The following is a 24,025-nucleotide window of genomic DNA, read 5'->3' as shown; positions in this document are numbered from 1 at the left end:
AAAGGGATTAAATATCTTCTATGTGATTGTTGTTTGAATAAAAAATTGAAGCAGTCTATATAGCTTTAAAAGAAGACATTAAGCATATTTGTAGCTCACTTACAAAAAAGATAAAACATTACAAGTTGCTACTTTGATATACGCCGACATCATTGAACAGCTAGGGATCGTCCGTTTTAAGATTTACCATGACCAGAAACGCTTAACAATGGGTAAAGAATTAAAGCGCGTCCTTGCTCAAAACGACCGATCCTTAGACCACATAAAAAACATATAAAGAAAATCTAGGAGGAATGCCAATGGTTGAACTTGCCCGGGATAAGTCCGTGTACTTTGCCACTGTCTACAATTATGTTTCAGCTGCTGTGTTTAAGTCTTTGAGATATTTAGAGAACCCCTTCATTCCTCGAACGCAGAGGAAACTACGTTTCGAACGTGGCCGGTGAATATTGAATTTTATTAAACATCATATAAACTTTGTTTACGTATTAACGTATGAGAAAACATTCGATATTGATCAATTCGTAAATCACCAAAATGAATAGGTCAAGGGCAGCCCTAATGAAAATCGTTACATATTTGGACGAAATATCTGCCATTAGTTATAATTTTAGACATGGTAGTGCAAAATGTCATGTTAATGCCAATTAACAACAGTCGACTACTTGGGGATCTCAGAGAAAAATGTTATCCGTTACATCTACAAAATTACATAGTAGTCTAAAGATTATAGTTGGCCTTTATCATAGTTCTTATACTCGTAATATTGTTCAAGAGGGAATGCAAAAAAATAAAAATAAATGAGTGAAAGAAATTTGGCCTCCATAGAGCCCCGGCCTCAACAAATTGAACTACTCCCTATAATATAGCCCAGAGGCTTCGGAATACCTAATAGTAAAAGTTATTTGTCAACAAACGATTGAGAAAATTGAAAAGAACTATATTTCTAAAGTTTGTAAGACTTTCCAACCTCGCCTGGAGGTGATTATTGAGGCCAATGGAGATCATATTTTTATTAAGGATATTTAGCATATGTCAAAAAAAATTATATAAAAAAGCTAAAACATCATGATTAGAAAGAATTAAATCATTCTATTGGATCGGATTTAGTAAAAGATATATTCCCAAATTTGTAAAAGATTAAGTTAATTGTTTTTGCTAGTAAAAGCATCGATACCAAGAAATATCTCTGGTTCCATGGTTAGAGTTAAGAAGATATCATATAAACTTTAAACAGTATAATATACAGTGAAACCAGTACCAAGCGGTCGATTAAAGGAAACTGAAAAAAGCGACCGCTTAGTGCAAGTGATCTCTGAATTCAAGTTTCCTATTTTGAAACAATTTTAAATTTGAAAAGTGGATATGACCGTTTAGTGCGGTGACACGCTTATAAAAGGTAACCAATAGACCAGGTTTAACTGTATTATTATTAATTGTGTATTTCATGGTCGATAAAATAAGTCTGGACTATATTAAACCTTATTAAAAACTTAATCTAGAGCAAGAAGCGAGAATTTATCTTTTTGGAAGCTTGAGAGTAGGTGTATAACAACATAACAAATCAATAATAATATGATACCTATAATATGTCTGTACTCTCTTGTCTGATTATAAATTCAAAGTATTTTTGATATCTCTCCCAGCAAAATCGACTAATAAATTATTTAATTATATGTATCTTAATAACATAAATTGTGGATTGACACTTAGAATTAATTAAGTGAATTCTTATTGTATATGAAGTTAATCTCAGCATGACTATATTTATAATTACGTCTTTCCTTAAGGGTTTCTTTGGTAGACCCATATCAGTTTGTCTCATCCCCTAAACAATATGATTATTCTTCCATTAACTTCACTTGTTAAACTATTTTTGAACCGATCCTGGGTGACATATTTTTTTTGTAGGGATGTTGCGTTTGTAAGACTTAATCTTACAAACCAAATTGATAACTTTGGAGACAGATCAATTGTTCAAATAGCGTTTTCTGGTGAGGATAATGATAGAATTTTAGGGTTTGATCTGATAAATCGTTTAAAGTAATCAACAAATGTGGAAGACCTCTTCTAGTCACACCTTGGCTTGTTGACTTTCTTAAATTTCTCGCCATTATTTTTCCAGTGATTTTAGAAATAATTAATGTGATTTTGGGGATCACCAAGGATGTTTTTGATTGCACTAAGACAGTAATTAAACTGGGCTAGTTCATCTATTGCATATCTTTCAGTATTAAGTAATTATTTACTTGATATAAGAGAACATATATATATATATGATTATATATAATATATATATCTGAAACATTAAAATTAGTGGGCATTAGATGAAATACATTTTTTTTTGTATGTGTGGCCTGCCACCAGAAAAAAAAGCTAGAATGATTTTTCCCAAACATTTGTATTTCTTCGCGAATTAACGTCAATGAAAGAATGGAAAAAATGGTGGATTTTATTTGAAAGGCCATATCGGGACCATACCATGTCACATAAATCGAATGAAGGTTTTAAATCATAGTCAACATTTTTGGTTATTTTAACTCATACCAGAAGTTGGAATACAAAGCCTATGATTGACTGAAATGTGTCTATGAATCTTTCCACAGAATGTACTATGTATTATGTATTTATGAGGTAAAAAAATTAATTAGACTAGTTTTCTTAATTTTTGTTTAAGATTGTATTAGTGTTAACTCACCCCATTATGTGTCTTAACGGAGAGTAGTAAAGATAATTTTTAATTAGTCAATGGGATTTATGATGTAATGCAAAAATAAAATGACTTGTATTTTATTAATATTCATGCAGAACCTTGTTTATATTTGAATATAGAAAACCCTTATTAAAAGCATCATTAAGGGAATTCAGATACATTTTTTTCTTAAATTCATATAACAAAAACATACCATAAAATAAAATTGAGTAATAATAATAAAAAAGCTCTGAAACGATTATATATGATTCTATATAATATCACTTATTTTTTTATATTTGTTAAACAATAGTCCCGTCGACTGTCGTTGAAACACTTCCAGGATTATTGTTGTTGCAGCATGTTGATGACGACAATGAAGTTGAGGATCTTGGAGGGCTCTCAGGACAAAGGGAATTAGCATTGCCTACGTTCTAAGATAGATAAGAAATTATAAATTAAAGCTAACACCATAGCATGCAATCAACAACCAATCATGCTTAAAATTTCATACCATTTTTCCAGGACGCGCCCAAGTTCGAACAAAGCCATCCTGACAAGCTGTGACCAAATATTCTTCTCTAAAAACTAAAGCTGTTAGTCTTTCATGAGCCACTTTCTTACTTACTAGGGGCTCAATCACAGGTATTTCATAGATGCGAGGACATTGCTGGGAACCTAACTTGATAGTCTCTTCTGGATATCGATCATGACAAGAGCTTCCACAAGTGTTCATAGATACGCTTGCAGATGAAGAACGACTAGAACTTTTCGAAGAGATACCACCACTCTTTTTATCCTTTTTATCCCCTCCGCCAAAATTAAGTGAAGCAAGTCTATGTGTCAAAGATGTGTGGTTAGAAGAACTTGAAGCTGCGTCTGTAATCACACCCGAGTCTTTAGAACTAACTGAAAAGGAGGTTGAAGTGTGGGAGGCATTTGTTAAGGCTCCAAGACTAGAGTTGGGAGAACTTGCGTTGCTTTTTCCACTATGGCAACTTGCAGAAGAAACTCCAGATAGTACACCAGATGACACTGTAATCCCTGTCGGTGATCCCTTTAGAATATCTTCTGTGATATCCCATAAACAAATATAGGTATCCTGTCCAACGGATCCGAAACGATAGCAAGTTACATTATTATTATTACTCCCACTACTATTAGGACTTGAGGAAGATAATTTCTTTCGTCTCCTCCTTCGATCACTATCCTCTTCATCGCGATCTTCTTCCGAAGCTGACAAATCAAAACCATCGGGAACTTCACCAAAGACATATAGGGATCAAAGGCAACAACAGACACCCATGACTTGTGTCCTTGACCTCTAACGACAACCCTTTTCTCCAAAAAGGAATACACTGTGACAAGATCGTCCTCTCCCCCGCACACAATATATTTTCCATCAGGAGACCAGGATACACAGAGTAATCCTCCAAAGTAGGATCTTGCAAGACCAACACATTCCATGGCATCATAATTAAAAATACGCAAATACCCATCTTGACCGACAACGGCTAAATAACGAGCACATGGACTAAACGCAAATTCATTCACACTTCCTTTACCAATGCTCCATTTACAAATAGGATTTTTCGAAGGTGACCCTTTCCCTGTTTTCGTCTGAGTATAGACAGAGAAGCCGTCGCCTTTTTTGAGAAGAGAATAAGTTGGGGCAGAGAGATTACAGGGGAGATCACGATTATAAACATAGATATGGCCCGAGGCATGGCTCGATAAAAAGAGATCTCTTGTTCCAGGTAACCACTTGACCCTGGTTACTTTAGTTTTATCCACGAATCGATCTTCGTTGTAGAGTTGTGAAAGTTCTTTGATTAGAGGGTCAAGAAGCTGTATTTGTCCCCCGGAGAAACCTACAAGAAGGGAGAGGGACTCCTCCTCTTCTTCTTCTTCTTCGGAGGCAAAGTCGTGACATGTGGGACAAGTGCCTTTGTAGACGCGTTTGTCCAGAGGTTTCTCCAGAATGGAGCCATTGTTGTAGGGATACACGAAAAGCTCTCGTCCAAAGTTGAACGTCATCATGTTCCCCAAGAAGGAGACTCGAACAGGAGGAGCAGAGGACGGGACTGAAGAGGAGGAGGAGGTGTTGTTGGAGGTGGCAGCGCTGCCATAGCGGGAGGCGTGGCTTGAGGACAAACTCCCACCGCTCACGGCATTCAGGGAGGAACGTCCAGAGCCACTAAACTCGGGGGTCATGACTAAGCGATAAATTCCTTCACTCGTTATAAAGGAGCTCTTGATGATCTCGGACTCATCTTCCAGACTATGCGCACCGTTCATCCTCTTGGAAGAAGAACCGAACTTCCACTCCGTAGTTCTCCGATTCCCACATTGACATACAACTCACTAAAACTACTCCAAGCATCGGCACACACATTCAGGAAACGCGGATTAGACACTCCAGGGATCAGGGCAGTAATAATTCCTAGTACTAATATAATATTGTCTTCTCCTTGTCGAAATCCTCGATTCTTCCAGGGATTCCGGATTCGAACACTTCTTTCAACTTTTCTCTTTCTATCTTTCTTTCTCTCTCTCTCTCTTTTGTCTTCTATAGCTCGCTCACCCACTCGAACCTACCTTGTGCAGCTCCCTCTTTTCTCTCTCTCTTTTTCCTCTATATATGAGCATTCTCTCAGCGCACGCACTCTATTTCTTTCTTCTAATTGTGATGCGTCAACATTAAATCAATCTGACACAAATATCACCAAAAAGTAAAAAACCTGAATGTTATTTTAAATGCTTTATATACATCTTTGAGTGAATTATAGGCTTATTATTAAAATTTGTGGGAGGAGTATAGATACCGAAATTTTTTAGCTAGAGTTTAAACTCTTTAATTGATCAAAGAGACGTATATTGTCCCTAAGATGGCCCCTTTCATAACATAAAATCTATTAATTTCTTACTCTTTTATTGTGACAATGAAGTTTGGTTACTTTAAAGTGCAATTTGTGGGGGCATTTGATTAAGAATAATCCTTTTTTATATAAATTGACGATAATTCCAAGAAGAATACAATTATAATTAATCCATACACCATTTTGAGAAAAATCATTGTAACTTGTTTTTGTGTTGACGCACCACATTTCTTCTCTCTCTCTCTATCCCTCTTCTTTCTATCGATCAAATATAGAACTAATATCATTAGTTATATGTTTGATCGATTATCAGTAATAATGTAAATAACATTCATTATTAGTAATAATGAAAGTGAGATAAGATTGATCAGTCAACGAAGGATTAAAATAATTTTCCCCGTATGTCACTCTGATCATGAATTTCTAAACAGTTGAGAAATCCATGTTCTGATATACATTCCTTCCAAAATCAGAATTTCTTTTATTTCTTTTCTTAAAAAAGGTAATTAATTATGGGTAGGAGCAAACATTTTTACAAAAAAATAAAAAAATAGTTGATTCATTTTTTTTTACCAGTCCGGTTTCTTACGATTCATCGGTCTTAAGGGTCAATACCTGAGTTCTAACTTTTTTATAGTTATTTTTCACTCATAGCTAGGATTGAGTTATATAAAAACGAAGAAAATAATGCATGATAGCTAGAATGTATAATAAATAATAATACATTCTACCACGTTGATACCTTTATTGTATCACACAAAGAAGAATCGACAGCTGACAACAAAATATATACGGTAGTTTTGTGTTAGCTTGAGAGAGCTGAAGTTGAACAGCTAAATGAACATAGTTAGTAACTACGTCAGTTCATCTATTGTAGTTAGCATAAAAGACCGATAATTTTTTATGCTAGGTACAACAGCTGAAATGACGTAATCACTAACTATGTCATTTCAGCTATTCAACTAACCTCATTCAAGACTAGGGTTGCCAACTCTCTTAAAAATAAATAAGGGACATCTTATTTGCAGGGTCGGGTGGGTGCTTTTTTTTCTTCTAAATACGGGACAATTCCCTTCTCCAAGGGACAGTTGGCAACTGTTTTTTCCCGATTTATTTACTATTTGACCCTGCATTGAATTAGATGTATATTTTTGAGTGATATGAACACATGGAAAACAAATTATTAAAATTTAATAATTCTTAAAATAATAATCTTTCTTAAATAGAAACCTGTCTTACTTACATAAAATTGTATACATTAAAATAAAACAATAGATAGAAAGTAGAACATCCATCCTAAAATTTTGCATCTATAGAAAAGTTGTAAACATATTTGTGCCTCAAATTCTTTTTCCAATGGCATTTTACTTAATAATTTTAAAACTCGCATAATTTCGGGACAAAAAGCGTCCTGTTTCAGCTCAATATGGGTGATTCTGTTTTTTAAGGGACGGTTAGCAACCCTATTCGAGATACAATATAGCTGAATTTTAAAGTAGGAATTGTAAGGCTAGAACCTTTTTAGCATTCCTTCTAGCTATCATTCATTATTTTCTTCGTTTTTATGTTATTCAATTCTAGGTATGAGTGAAGAATAACTATTAAGATAGCTAGGACCATAGGTCTAATGACTGTTGAACGTTAGAAAGATCTGACTGATAAAAAGAAAAAAAACCCAAAGGTGGAAAAAAGACTGATTAGGCAATCAGTCCTTGGAATGATCCAACACTGAGTAAGTCTATTATATAAATATAAAGTTTTAAATAATGGGCCATTTTCATAATATGATGAAATATATATATGTATATAGTTAATTTATTTAATAGTATATTTATAGCAGAGACTGCATTTAATGGCTATGGTCCCAAAATGAGCTACTATAAAACTAAAACATATGATTACTTTCCAAAAACTCTATACATCCCGGTAATAAATCATTTTATTGCCATAAAAAAAATGATAATAATAATTAGATTGGGGGTTTGTAGGTAAAAATCTTCACGTATACTAAATTTCATCAAATTTTCAATACCAGACCTGTAGGTACAGGTCTTACAGGAGGGACATATTAAATACTAAGAGAGGTCAGTACCATAATTAGAATGTTTCTTATTGAGTTGATTAACTCGAGATTACATTTTAATTATTTACTAGCAGGAGTAAATGGCTTTGCTCGGAGTTATTAAGGGTCAACAAACAGACAAAAAAACATACATACTATACTATAATAAAATATATAAAAATGTATAAAATATGACGTTAGACGAGTCCCAAACTTTTCGTAGTTGAAAACTGAATAGGAGTTTCTTTATTTTCTAAACCTGTTATCATTATTCTTGTTTTCTTGAAGAGAGAACATTTAAGTATAAAGTTATCACTCGTGCATATGTTCATGAAAGACGGAAAATAACACTGACAATTTGCTGGGGAGTTAATAGGTTCCAGTCCTTGTTAGACTCAGAGTAGAATTGATGACTCATATCGGGGTAATTCCTGCCTGTTCGGAGTGGGATTAGTGTGTATTACATTCCTCTCAAGGCTGCTCACAGCTAATCTAATGAAACATCATGACTAGAGTTTAGTAGTTTGTTATGAGAAAAAAAGAGGGCGAGGAGAAGGCGAAACATATGGTGCTCCTGAATTAAATATTGTTAATATTAGCTGCCTTTATTAGGATTTTGGGGGATAAAATGAATTACTGCTATAGAGAGAAGAACCATTTTATAATATTTAAAATAGGATTAGTACAGGAAAATTATTATAATTATGTATGTATAGTTAAATTCATGTTTATATATTTTATTATGCATTTTTTAATCAATTTACACCAAAATTGGCGAGAATTCTTCTTTTAGAGGAAGATGTTAAAACACCACGACTTATTATATAATAAACAAAAAAACCAATATGGGAATTATGAGATTATTTTTAGAGAAAACAGTTTATTAAATGTTGTTAAATAACACGATTTTACTCACAAAAAATGCTGACTTTGGTCCAAATTTTGCAGTTTTAGAGGAATAAAATCTAAATCTTGTGAGTATATCTAATCATCAGCTTATTAGGGGGGCACGGCACCCTGGCGTTCCCGTAGCACTGAATACAACTTTGATTCCCTATTTAAGTATGTACTTGACTTGAACTCGAAAATATTTTCAATTTTTTTAATGGTGCTCTTTAAGGCAGGGGCGACACACTCCTTTTTGGGTTGCAGGCCGAATGCAGGTTAATCTGATCTCAAGCGGCTAGCTAGTAAAAAAATTGCAAAATTATATAAAACTAACAATAACTAACTTCTTTTTTCTTTGTATTAGTTACTAATACTAATAATATTTAGTGCAAAGAAATTGAACATTATGGTCATAATAAACAACTTAAGAAATAAAAAAAAAGTATGTGAAATTTTAACAACACTCTCACTTTGTTAAAAACTTATTCAAGTACATTATGCATAACTAATACCAGTCGTAGTAACAATGTTGCAAAAGATCTGATCACAGCTTTGTGTAACTTTAAAATAGTGTATTTTTAAAATTTGAAAATATCTTTGAACAAATGAATGACTTTCATAGCAGTTACTCATCTTGCTGAGTAACTACCCTTAAACTTCACCCTGAGCCTCAGTTGATCGTCCAAATCTGTCGACATTTCAGAAATCCTGCCTGCCACGGTTTCTGTTGTCAAGCTCATGTTATCAAAAGCATCGTCACTCAGGATACACAATTTCAGTAGACGTCGTTGTTAACGAAATCCCATGACTATGAGGCTTTGATGCTAAAGCTATTTGACTCACAATTAGGTAACTGGCTTTCACCGCAGTATCACTGCCTTCTCAGCTCCAGAAGAAACCCGATTATTGTTTTACTTGCAAGCGGATATATTTTTCACTATGTTGAGTTTCATAATAGACCCGAATATTCTATTTATTTCAGAACCAAACCTTGCTGTTGGCATACCAAACAGATGGATTATTTATTCACTTCTGTGAACATATTAGAAAATGTCTATTTTTCTTTTAAATTGTGTGTTAACTTTTCTCCTGTTTGACAAAGACATTTTGCTGATGAGGGTGCGAGTCTATAGCGAGAAATATGATGCAATTGCCACCAGTAGATGCTAAACAGACTCAAATTTTACCACCTACTGATGTTAGTTCCGCCACAGGGTTGCTTCCATGTTGTCCATGAGTACTAAAACACTCCGTCTCTGGCGAACAATATAGGAATATGAGATGTTAAATAAAATCACAGTGAATTAATTCATTTATTTTAATAATGCGTGGCCGTATAAAGCCTCCAGGTAGACTGTATCCAGCTTTTCAGCCGAACGATTGGCATTCCTGCTTTAAATTATTATTATTTTACTGGGAACTTGAACTCCACTCAAAGAATGACAGCCCCGCTTACGCCTAAAATAACTTGTACAGGGGTCGACAACATAACTTCCTTTTTCCAAAAAGCAATACAAGTTTTATAAATAAGATTTTTTTATATTTTATAACGATAGTACACATAATGAGTTAAAGTTTTCAATAGCATATAAGATAGCTGACGTTCCCCATTGTCCATACTCTAAATAAACCGAACTTTGGTTTAAATAATTAGAACTTAGCGAATATTTATTCAGCAACCTTTAAATTGGAAGTTTTATGCATAACACTATGCATAAACTGAAAGTTTTGGAACGGCCGCAGAGTGAAACCTACATTTATTAATGTTATTTAAGCCGTAGAACACAAATATGACTAATAAAAACCTTCAATCCATGAAGGTATGGCCTGTAAAGCCTTTTTTAAAAAATCTATTTTTTTAAGGGTATAACTAAGATTTAGTGCCGTATTTCGACATGAAAAAACGATATGAAGGAAATCAAAGTAAATTATAAATTAATAAAAACATTTCAGCATTTCAAAATTAATGCATTATTTATTACGTCATCTTGATTACATTTAATAAAAAATGTATATAACCACCAAAAAGTCGAGTAAAATGAAGTACCTTACTTAGATGCTAATATCTTTTTTTATTTTATCTTCAAATGCTTTATATGATAGCTTAACTTATAGAATAGACCTTATATTTAATTTAAAAAAAAACCTTTAAAAAGGTCTATTTTGATTGATTTATGGTCAATTAAGTTTATAATATTTATTAAAAAATGAAATATAATAAGTTGGTTAGGTTGCGTGAATATATATTACAATAATATTCCGACGAAAAAATTTAATACTTATGAGTCTATATAATCACATAACTTATTTGTAAGGGGAGTAACATAAGTTAATAGATGCTTCATATTCAAATTAATTGATTAGTATTTACCCACTGAACCCCATTGTTTTAATACCCTATAACATGATACATTTTTATACTCAATAAAAACTACAAAAATATATACTTCAATTATATTTATTAGCATAGTATAAAGAAACACGATATGAGGCGATATACCTACAAATCGGGTAGTTAAAATAATTCCAAACTCCGCGTTATGCGACATCAGCGGTGTTTCAAACCGAGTTTTGCAGGGACCTTCTGTATATTGTATGTATTATTCATTTTATTATATCAATGAATAAATTTTGGCTATCATATACTAATGTAGAGCTACGCTTTTAATAAAATATTACTAGAGAATATTATAACATCGTATCGAAGAAAATATTATGTAGGATTTTAATATTGTTAAAGATATAATGACATTCATTTAAAAAATTATGGGGAAATAGTAGTTTGTATGATTGATTTATTTGGCTAGCTACCAAATGATTTCGGGCCTTTTCTGTTTATTTTTGGAGTGGATGTAGTGAGGTGTGTGAGAACGTGAAGTTTTTTGAATCCAAATAAAATAATTACAGCATCATTTTAAAAACGTTGCCGTGTAAACATTTAGTCCCATTTAGTTGTTCACTCATGAAGAGAGAAGTATTTGCCTGGATTCTCCTCATATAATATCCATATAGATATGTAATTTTACTTATTATTCATGGAGTATTATGTTTAAATTATACGAACGGAGAAAGCTATTTGTTTCCAGATATGAACAACGTCCATCCATCTATCCTTTATGCTTCTTATATAACATACATACCCTCTGACAGTTATGTAAATAGGTACTTAAATGATTAATTGATAACAATCCTTGAAAGAAAGTATAATTGCTTGCTTACCGACTTAGAAGATAAATGATGCCTCTTGTTATTTTCGTACAAGAAGGTATAAAATATTCAAGGATAATAACACTTATTTGAGTATGGTCATTAGTAACAAGAAACATATCTTTATTATATCTAGCATATCTTTTCCGAATACAAGGTTCATCCTATCTAGGTATGTTACAAAAGAGGCAGTGCTCTAATCTTTTTTCTCCCCCATGTATTAAGTTGCTCAAACAACTGATTGATACGAAGTTTCGTAACGCATAAAACGCCATACATATGTACATCTTTTAAATTATAAATTTGATGACTTTTTCATAAAGACATTACAAAAAATTTAGCCTAATAATGTTCTAGAGTGTTTAAACTATATTGTCATTGCAAAAGTTCAAGAAAAAGTCGGAATATGAAGCTTCATTTAATAACTTAAAATGACCTCCGAATTGGCTTTGACGTTTTGGACCAATAATGACCCTTCTAATTAATAGATAATTTTTTTTAACGGAAAGAAGCTTGAAGATTTTTCTATTCATTAGTGAAAAAATATAAGAATTGATTGAGAGCATCAGTTTTTATGGGATGAAATTGTTTGTAGTCACTAATGAACAGAGGATGTACTGAACTGAAGATTTGCATGGTAGTTTGGGGCCAAAAATCACCCTTTCCAGTTGACAGAGAAATTTAAAAAAAATACTTAACAAAGTATGAATTTTTATCTATTCATTAGTGAAAAAAATATATAAATTGATTGATGGAATACGTTTGTATGAGATTAAGAAGTTTGCGGCCGTTAATAAATAATTATAGGACCATTTCTTAATCTTTAAATTCGCTTCGACGTTTTGGGTCAAAAATGACCTTTCTAATTAATAGAGATTTTTTTTTCAGCATAAGGAAGCTTGAAAATTTTTCTATTAATTAGTGAAAAAAATATAAAAATTAATTGAAAGCATCTGTTTTTATGAGAATTTGAAATTTGTAAGGGCTTATAAATTAGGAGAGTGTTATGATCATTCTTTTACAGTCACTGAACCTCGTACAATTCCCATTTAGGAAAGTGTAGATTTCGTGATTCAAACAACGATAGTCCTAAATGTAGGAAGAATAATTTGAATGAGATAATAATAACAAACTCTGTGGGTCATATTTAATACACCCGTCTTAAGAAACCAGTGCTTAGTACGTGCAATTCAAGGAGAAGATGGATTAAATTTTTGACCACGAACCTCCGGATTTCTCAGTGAATAGCTAATGGATTTTAATAATTGAGGTATTTATGGAAAGAAACACTCAATACACAACGTAAGAACCCCTTTTGAAATTCATATTTTGACTTTTTTCAGACTTTGTAACATATGTTACTTATCTTTAAGGGTGATAATTTTGGTAAGAATAGAAAAGAGTGCGAGGAGAAGAGAATAAATACTTATGGCATCAATGATTAAATAATTTACATCTTCTACTATCAATCAAGAACGTTATCATTCCCGCCTTTATTATTCAATATTAATATAATATTAGATGGTGATAGTCGATAGAGAAATGAATAAAATGCCTAAAATAACGTCGCCTTCTGTCTGGATTTATGAAAATGGAGGCCCAGGAATTTGGAAAATACTTACCGGATGAGAAACAGATGGTTTGTCCGATTCATTGATATAAATATGTCTTTAGTCCCCTGTCTAGAATTACACGCCACTCATTATCCTCATCTCATAACAAGAGTATGGATATTCATCTATAAAATCAAGTTCATGATGAATACATCAAGTCAAACTTTAACTCTGATCTCACAAAGATGCTTATTGCATGTAATATAACCTTAAACATTGCTACTAATCTACGTTCAAAAAATGTATGGAGAAATACACGGGTAAACCTATCCCTTCCCAAAGAACCATTATTAAATTAATGGAGGATGTTTGTACTGATGTCATTTATAGAAATACATATAAAAATGTTTTGAGTCATCCACACCAAATGACGATCAAGTTATCAGTAAAAAATATAAAATATTTACTAATTTCGAAATGGAACTCTGAATTTTGTACTATCTTACAGTAAGTATTCAATTTTTTTTAAATCTAACCCTAAAATATGATTCTATATTAGCTAAACATATCAAGAATTCTGATATACAACTCATTAAATGGCAAAAACAACTGTTTAAATGGTCACAACAACGGGGGTAGTAGCTTTGGATGGTTCGCAACTAGTTTGTCTGAGACTAGTTTCTTCCCTTCAAGACTTGGGTATGATAATTAGGTTTTCCAATATTACATAGTCAATAAATATTACTTTTTTTATCACTTATGGCTTAGCTATGGTTGATAGGCTCCAAGAAATGGTGTTCAGAAAACTCATAAAAGGCAAAAACAACTGCTTAAATGTTCACAACAACGGGGGTAGTTACATTGGATGTAGCATTATAATTAGAAATTGTGTATATCCTTCATAATAATAGTATGTTGTTATATAAGCATAAATAACGAGGAAAATATCTTTTTTGATGCTCTAAATAAGGAATAATATCGCCGGACATTACTACATAATTAGCTTTTGCTCTAAATCTTTAAGATGGATTTATTTGTAACATTTTTTTATTAGTATATTTATTGTATAATTTTATGATTTTGACATTTACTTTATTATTAATTATTAGTTAGATGTCATCGATGGAGATATATCTATCCTGTGTACAATTGTACAATGATATTATAATCTTCAAATATTTATATAATGAGGCATACTCATTGTTTACTTAATAGAGACTTGTTTTCATGCCCAGGAATAGTAGAGCCGCCATGCAGCTAAGATATTAAATCAAAATAATACAGCATAAGTTTTTTCATAAGTAGCTTAAGTTTACTTATTTTTTTTACTAGTGGGAGTAACCAGCATTTCCTGGAATATTTGGCATCGACAAACAGAGATACATAATTTGCTATAATACCGAATTTAGCAACAAAATGTACACACTTTTACTTTATCGAGAACAACAAACCGTAGCAAATAAAACATTGGATTTAATAATTTTTATATTAATATATTTTAAAATCAGGGCAAACATGATTTACTCAGTATAGCTCCTATTGCATACACTGATAACCTCCAATCTCTTCATAAAGTCCTTCCTGACAACCTTTATATATGCTTTGAACGTAATGGCCCATTGCACATTGATGGTGTCCTTCAGGACATGAATATTTGATCTACCGACTTTTCTTTGAATTTGTGGGCAAAAGAAATATTCTAGAGAGTTGAAATCTGGGATACATGGATCAACAATAGCACCTTCACAACCTCCTCCAACAAATTAGGACCTAATTGAGGCCAGAGCCAGGATGTCTATCCATGCCTCCATGGGATTCCATCCTCCTTTTGATATAGTAAACCTTCATCCAAGTTGTTCCTACACGCCTTGCAATCTATAAAGGAGTAGTTCCCAGTTGGATAAATGTTTCTAGCGAATTATTTTTATTGATATGACTAATTTTTTCTTTTAAATACCTACTTATCTTTTCTTCAATTTAGATTACAGAAATTTAAAAAAAAACCACTTAAACTTCGATACAATCATAAATATAAGTGTTTATATATTTTTTTGTTAGCCAGGGTAAAATAGGTAGTTATGTATCCCCCTTGTCTTTTTTTTAATAAGACTTGTTGATCTACACAATGACCTGTATATACATACCTAATAAAATAATTATTTCGGGTCATTTAATACCTAGTAATTTCCTTCCCAGTAAATTTAAGAGGGGCGTCTGAAAAGTTTCCGACCTCAACGTGAAGATAGCAACACTCGTAAATAATACCTCGTGACATCCCTCTAGCATCTGTTGACAGTTACTCAACAAAGTTTCAGCCATTTTGGACCACCAGTTGTTATGTAACAGTCGTTTGAGTGAGTTGATGTGTGTTTTTGTGACAAATGGTCAAAAAATAGTGCATTAAATATTTGTTCACAAATTTCGCTTTGAACTGCTTGACCATCCACCTTACTCCCCAAATATAGCCTCAAGCGACTTTTTTGCTTTTTCATCTAAAAATGCGATTGGAGGACAAATATTTTTGTCAAATGAAGAGGCAATCACATTCGTGAACAATTATTTGCTGAGAAAAATGCCTAGTATTATTTGGACGGGTAACGGAGATGGGAGCATCGCTTGGAGATTAATTTATTCAAAAAAAAAAAAAAACTATTCTCCAAACATTACATCTACCTACAGTTAGTGAGTACTTTTCTCTGATCAAAAATTTTTGTGTGATTTTTCCTTAATTTAAATGAAGTAAGGAAGTTAAAATATATTGTATTAAACAATTTAGTTAAAAAAAATATTTCATAATTTTGTTCGGAGAAAAGAATGTGTTGGATCTGTATAGGAGCTGTTTCATTTATTTCTGATAACTTGCATATTTCTATATCTTTAAAAACTAATGATACCTACATAGCACGTTGGCTGAAAAGTCCTGGGCTTCACACAAAGATGTGGCTATTTTTTTAAATTTACTTCATTTTTATTTAGTAACAAACTTCAAAAGATAGAATTTCATGAAAATCATTTATTTAGTTTATGAGTTATTGTTCTAAGTGTGACGTCATTTTTGTTACTTCCAAAATAATGGATTAAAAACAATTTAGAGTTTTAATTTTAAACTGCTTCTTGATGGAAAGGAATACAGTTCCATTTGAAACAACAATTAAGGGTTGGTTTGGTTACTTCAAACATGGGCGTAGATACACCAATGATGCAGAACGCAATGGATGTCCAAATGAGGCGGTAACAACCGAAAAATACATATAAACAACCACAAAATTGTTTTGAATGATCGTAAATGAATTTGCATAAATTAGCTTACATTTTAAAGATACCAAAAGAACGTCTTGTCTTTGTCTATGACAAAGCTCTGCTCAAAGTTGGTGCCGTGTTTGCTCACTGTTGACCAAAAACAAAAACGTGTTGATTATTCTGAACAGTGTTGGGCCATGTTTAAAGGACGAAAACACGGGGAAACGGCCCATTTGAAGAAGAACAAAGTGCTGTTTCACCAGGATAAAGTACCGGGTCACAAGTCAATCAAAACAATAGTAAAACTACATGAATTGAACTTCAAATTTATTCTGCATCCCCTTTACTCTCAAGATTTGGCTCCCAGGAACTACTAGCTGTTTGCATACCTAAAAAAAAAAATGATTGACTTAATAAATTTCGCTCCATTGACTTATTTATCGCTGAAAATGAGGACTATTTTTAGGCAAAAGAAAAAGGGTTTCTATAAAAGTGGCATTGAAATTAGCCCTAGAATGATGCGTTGCTCTTGATGGAGATTATATCGATGAATAAAGCCAATTTTGGGAAAAGAAAAAACGCGTTTTCTTTGTTAAGACTAAGATTTTTTAGTTTATGTGTTATACAGTCAAAAGTTAAATATCTAAATGACTTTGTTCTCATAAGAGTTTTATGTGTTGAGTCAATATAGACTACTTTACCAAAGATGTATCCTTTGTTTTTCACCCATTCCCTACAATTAAGTAGTTTATATTTTTATAGTCGCTGAATAATGATTTGCACTTGGATTATCTCTTTGAAATGATTTATTTCAGTTTCGTGTCAGGGCTTAAAGTTATTTTAATATAGACCAGAAAACAGTTTATTAATTAAACCAACGACATGAAGTTGCTTGATTACTTCTGGATTATAGTAGTAATTTGTAAGATTTTTTAAGCCTCAGCAAGATGTTCCTGTATTAAATAGTATTTTGCATTATCTCTTAAATTATAATTAATTTTTTGATTATATATTAAGGTGTAGAAGTACTACCCAGTCTTACCAGAGTAATTAGGCATTACCTAAAACACAAGTTTTGCTTTAATAATATAGAAGATAACTCCCCCAATAAACTATAAGTCTTACTTTCCATTTTTCATGAGCATACTCACACGTAACTACTCAATACTTATATCAATTTATATAACGTGTTCCCTCTTCAAAAAATTACGGATGAGTATTTCAGTCTTTCGAACGCTCATTAATAAAACAAAAACAAAGTTCATTTCAGCATATTTACGAGCACTATACGAGAGTCGTTTAGAAAGTCCGTGCAAAGTTCGAGAGATGACACTACTGGCGCGTATAGACGTTTTGTTCAGTTAGTAGCATCATTTGGAAGAACACAAACCCATTTCAGCTAGATTGGTTTATTTATTTCTGTTTGGTATTCATTCGAATCGAGGAACGTTCTTCGCCTTTTTTGGCGCATATTCCCCCTCGATAAATTATTGTTTATATTCTTGTTTAGTTTCAGGAGTGAAGTGATGTACCCAAGTTTCATCCAGAGTGACGTAACGACGCTTAAATTTCTGCAGATTCTTCTTGAGTAGCTGCAAACCGTCCTTGCAACGCTTCACACGATTGTGTTTTTGGTCAAGTGTGAGTACCCATCTTGCAGATAGCTTTGTCATGTCGAAATATTGATGCAAAATACTGCGTACCCTTTCATTTGAGATGTATCATGGCATTAACAATCTCACGCATCTTCATTCTTCTGTCATCCATGACCATATTTTTTGGGTTTTATCAATGATTTCTGGAGTAGTAACCTCCCTCATCAGGGTGTCCAGAATGTTCAGCGTCACTTGTGTCCATATGGCCCCTCAGAAAATTTTAAAACCACTTATAAACTGTTATAATCGAACGTGTAGAGTCCTCATAATGTTAATTAAGCTTCTTTTTAGTCTCCTGAGGCGGGTTATCTTACATAAAGTAATGTTTAATTAAGAAACGAAAGAAAAAAAATCATCCATTTTTTGAAAATCATTCCACTTCGTCTATTCAAACGAATACCAAACAGAAAGAAATAGACCGATCTGTCTGAAAGTTGGTGTGTGTTCTTCCAAGAGATGCTACTACTAAACATTTGCACGGACATTTCAAACGATCCTCGTATACAGTGCACTAGGTCACTCGTTTTCATATATGCATACATAATTTGCTTTATTAATATGTGGGCGAGACAATGGCCGCCGTCTCCTACAACTTAATACAATATATTTATTAAAAGGTTAGACTTGTACAATGAACAAAACTATTAATGTAAAATGTTAATACCAAATAGAATAAACAATGCTTTATTAATTATAAAAATTAAATATGCATTCTGTTTAAAGATAAATTTACTTTTTGGCATTTTTAAAATTAGTATAATGTATCCTCGTTATCTTTGATGCAAAATTAAATTTTATTATATCAGTTTGGAAATTAAATATTTTAAATTCAATAGCCTACTACTCTATTTTATTAATTAATATGTTCATCAATATGACGGAAACTTCTAACCATAGGTAAAAAACATATTGTTGTATTAATTGAACTGAAACTGTATGTATGAAAGCAATTTTTTATATATTCTTGCAGCCAAAAAAAAAAAACCACAAGTAAATTATTTAGGAAGCTGAATGTTTCACTGATTTAGAACAACCCTCTATAATAAACATTAGTGTTGTTTGAGTCCTTATTTATTTGGTATAGTACATTCCAGTCTTCCTATCAGACATTGGGACCGTCCTTAAGACTGTCAGTACTGGAACTTCTTACAAAAAAAGTTGTGTGACGTCATGAAAGACCAAACTATTTTAGTTTTAGGACTGATATGCAGGACTGAACTGGACGGGGCTGCAGTCTTTAGTCCTCAATAAGGACTTTCACAACACTAGTTATAATCCTGCATTTTGGTCCCAATGACGTCATCGGTTATCCTAGGTAAGGTTCAGTGAGAACTGAAAACCGTTGTGTCTAACCTTGTTAGAATAACATTTCATGAGTCAATGCATGAAAAGTTATAAAAACAGCTGAATAAAGGAACCATGTATTTTTTTTTATGATTTTGATGGAATTAAGAAAAAGAACTTAAAACTAATTTGTGATATGTTTAAATCCTATTTTGAGCTATATATTTTACTCGATAACTCCTCCATCACATGCAATAAGAGCCTCGACACGCCGAAGAACATATTGGCAGGTCTTAACGATGAAGGTCGTGTCCAAGACGTATCACACTGTTATGATGAGCGAATTCAAATTTAGATGAGAGGTGCGGCAGACATTTTTCTTCAAAACAATCCAAACTAGAAAGTCCAGTGAGTTGATGTCAGGATAAGAGGAGGACCACATGGAGACAGACCAGAAGTCAGCTATATTGTTGCTGTATAAGTTTTGTTCTTCTTATCTGTATGGGGATGTAATTGACTTTTTGATATTGTAGGAAGTACGAATGGAGATGCTTACAGTCTCTGTAGACTTCTCTGCACTGACACCGGCACTGAGGAGATTGCACAAGCTTTGCTTTTTTGTTGTTGGTACGACATTTTTTTAAAATGTTCTTTTAATTTGTCGGTTGGATTTGCACTAATTAATTATACGTAAACATTATAGTATTACATTTGCTCCATCTGACCTGGGAATCTTCTTTGAAGTCCATATATATAGAGTATATTTCCTTCTCTAGTAACGACCGGGGCGCTAACCTATGCACATTGATTTCAAAAGAACAATTTCTCTCGAGCGTGTTGTCCATTGAGCCAGGTCGTTGCATTTTTTATAGTTAAAGACATGGGATAAAACAAAATTTGTTTATTTTTGATTTCAGGAATCGTTTGGTTGAGTAATGAAACTTATTAATTAAAAATGACAGGAATTAAATGATATAGCAAGTTTTGGGTCCTCACTCTGTAAGTGTATATGAAGTTAGAAATGTATTTCGGACTTTCTCCGTTTCTTGATTTTAATTCAAGATTGTTCTTATGTTGACATACCACAAATATGATTTTTACAGAAGGTTCCCAAAAAAAGAATATTTCTAGACTACAGACAAAAATGAGGTCCCTGTCAATCGGATAATTAAGGTCATTATTGTTAAATATTTTCACACTTATAGGTTTAGTGACCTATATATAAATGTTCCGTGTATATTTATGTATAATAATATATTAATATGAGAGTCATTCTGGATTCTCCTTCTGTAGAATAAAGTATATATATAAATTTTATAACCTCATATATCTCATATCCACGTATATGATATGGCGCAGTCGATAAACCAGAACCAATCTTAAGAAACATAATGGAAGAACTTAAAAGTAAGAAGTTTGAATTTATAAAATCCAAAGTTAAGGCATACTAAGGTCATGTCACACGGAGCATTAATGAACTGAAGCGTTCAAATAGAATTGAATTAGTAGAAATTTCTCATCAAGGGCCCGTGAAAGATTACATGTGTTAGAGGATATTTTAGAATTAATGGAGTTCAAGTCTGAAACAAAGGAGCAACAAGATGATGTCTTGATGTTCATGGAAGAGAGTGATCGGATATATGAAGAAATTATAAAGGAACTAGCTGGCAAGGAGGATCAGAATCTCCCTTTAAAGGATGCAGCGTGTAAAGTATACGGAAAAATTGCATATACAGAATCGGAACTATTGAGAGGAAGTATGCATATAAATGATTTTATTGAATGGAAACTCAGTTTTGAACACTACAGGCAACTAGCAGGAGTTGATAGCTACTCTCACGCAAAACAGATAGCGAATTTAAGATCCTTCATGGATATAGAAATGAGGGAGAAATTAAGAGTCTCAATTGGGATGAAAGAAAACACAGAGTTGCCCATTCCTGAAATTTTAGAAGAATTGCGGAAATATTTTCACTCTCAATATAACATCATTCATGACAAAGTTAAATTCCATTTCTTATATCAAAAAGAAGGTCAATCATTGGAGGACTTTTATGTAGAGGTAACTCGAACTGCAAATCGTTCCGAATTAAATGAAAGATGCGGTAATAAAGACTGTTTAGAAGAAAATATGAAAGTTAAATTAATTGTGGGACTTGGGGATGAAGAAACGAGGAATGAGCTTATGGCCATAGAAGAAAAAGAATGTACACTTCAAAAAGTTCTTGAAGATGTCGAGCTGAGGAAATGTCGAAGAGGGATGATGAAAAGTTAAATTCTGTAAAAGTCTACAAGATCAGAAGCAGAAAATTCAGGGATCAAAGCCTTAGCCGAGGGAAAAATAGTTTTAGGAAAAATCCTGTTGAAAGAAAGATAATGGATTGCATAATCTATTCAAGAAACCATATTATAAATAAATGTCTTGCTTGGAAACGGGAATGTAGAAAATGTAAAGAAATTGGTCATTTCAAAGAGTCAAAGGTCTGTAAAAATGGAATTGCAAGAAACAAAAGAGTCACTGTAAGAAACGTGAACACATTTAGTCCTTCACCTGCAGAACAAGTTCGATTAAAATCTCTAGATGGAGCATACTGATGTTATTATAGTTATGCAATTCCGGATTCTGGTAGTGAGGTATCTATTGCAGATGATAATTTTTTTAACGAAATTGGAATACCACTTAAACTCTAAAGATACACTCTTGTCAGTTTCTTCCCATCTAAGATGTTCACTCTCTTTATAGGTACCTGTACATAAATAGAATATAATAAAATAATAATATTTTTTGCAAACACTATATCTAATATAGGAAAGTTGAGTTTTTATTTCTTTACTTTACATGAAACTTAAAGTTTATTATTTTGATCAAAAATTTATAAGTCTTGAAATAAAAAGATAACTTTATTTTTCATCATTTTTTTTTCACGCACTTGAAGCACAAACATTTCCTCAAATTTTGAAGGAGATACATAAATAATTATAAGTTTTTCAAAGTCTAAAAACCTATAACAAACATTAAATATATTTGCTTTAGCCTTTTAGTGAATTCCTTCAAGATGAAAATAACTTTTTATTTTGATGTGAAAAAAATCCTTAACAAGAAAAACGATCTGTGGACCAATTACCGCATATTTCATAGTATAAAGTATCAAAGTAAAAGCAGACATGAACTATCATAGACCAAGAAATTCTAGATATCTGGAATAAAGACGACATTTTTCCTTTTCCCATATAAGTCAATTTTTCTTTTTTGTCTACAATAATAAATTAATAAAGCAATGTTCGTTTATATGAATAACATTCAGGGGTGTCACTATATATAAAGTGTCCCCTGATTTATATCACAAAAATATTTTTAAGAAAAATGCGTCAATACAGTATATGATAAGATTTGATTAAAATATAAAAACTCGTATGTAAAAATGAATTAATTCTCGCATGTGTCTTGTATTTAGCTTACGGAAAGCACAGTTTTTTTTTGTTAGTGACACCTAAGTAATCATCAGCCATCACATGATATTGTTTTTTTTCTTCTCAAACACTCATTTTATTCTTTCATTCTTGAAGGCAGAACACATATGAATTGATATAAGTATTGAGTAGTTACGTGTAAGTGTGCTCATAAATAACGGAGAGTAACACTGATGATTTCTTGGGGAGTTATCTTTTATATCAGAGGTCAGTATTTGGCAAACTGTCGTCTGTATCCACACCTGTATACCATTTTATCCGGACCTGGACCTATAACTGTAATGATCCTAGACACAGACGTGATTTGTATCATATAGTGTAACCGCTCAAAATAAGGTGGAAGAAAATATAAAGAGAGCTGAGTGTGTGTGATGACCAGAGATGTTCAATTTTTTCAGTTGTTACCTTATTCAGGGAGAGCTTTCTGCCTTAAGTTTTTTTATTTACCAAAACTGTTATCGTTATTCTTTTATTCCTTTTTATTCTCACTACGCCATTTCAAAGTCAATGGAGTCCAAAAGTAAATTATTTTTGCAATAACTTGTGGGAAAGGCTTTAGACGAGACTACAGGTGGATACAGACATTAATTATTTTTCCATGGATTCGGAACATCATGACTTGTACTCGATAACAGAAAGACCAGGAGTATAAGGATTCCGGACCAGAAAGATCCGATTAATAAGGATCGTACTTGACTTTAACACTGAAAAAGTGGACTCAAATACAGCTGCGAGTATTAGATCTTTACTCTTTTATCAAATTATATTTAGTATTTAAATGAGTAATTAATAATTATTTATGGAATATGAAGAAGATCTAAATGAAGATACAAGATAATTAAAAGGAATTATGAATATAAGTAAATACCAATGTAATATTTTAAAAAATCTTAATATTTGCCTTAGTTTCTTATATTGGTTCTACTATGTAGGTTTTATGAATGATAACTTCGACGAAAATTGTAGCGGCCTCATTCATCAGTACACATTTAAGTTTAGTATTATTCTTGACATAGACAAGACTCCAGGTAGATCTTGACATTACTTATTTTCCTATGAACCCGGAGTATGATAACTTGGGCTCGGTACCAGAA

General features: G+C 32.4%; 1 protein-coding gene across 1 annotated transcript; it reads right to left on the bottom strand.

The window, feature by feature from the left end:
* Positions 1–2,788: 2,788 nt before the first annotated feature.
* On the bottom strand, positions 2,789–5,257 carry LOC121122738 (WD repeat-containing protein 20-like). The gene is given in 3 exon segments (XM_040717775.2): positions 2,789–3,126; positions 3,207–3,964; positions 3,967–5,257. Coding segments are annotated over 3 exon segments (1,914 nt in total). The 5' UTR covers positions 4,991–5,257; the 3' UTR covers positions 2,789–2,994.
* Positions 5,258–24,025: the final 18,768 nt, after the last annotated feature.

Source organism: Lepeophtheirus salmonis, chromosome 8, assembly GCF_016086655.4.
Source record: "Lepeophtheirus salmonis chromosome 8, UVic_Lsal_1.4, whole genome shotgun sequence".
NCBI classification, from domain to species: domain Eukaryota; kingdom Metazoa; phylum Arthropoda; class Copepoda; order Siphonostomatoida; family Caligidae; genus Lepeophtheirus; species Lepeophtheirus salmonis.
The sequence above is the reverse complement of the archived record's forward strand: the minus strand, read 5'-3'. Positions and strand labels throughout refer to the sequence as shown.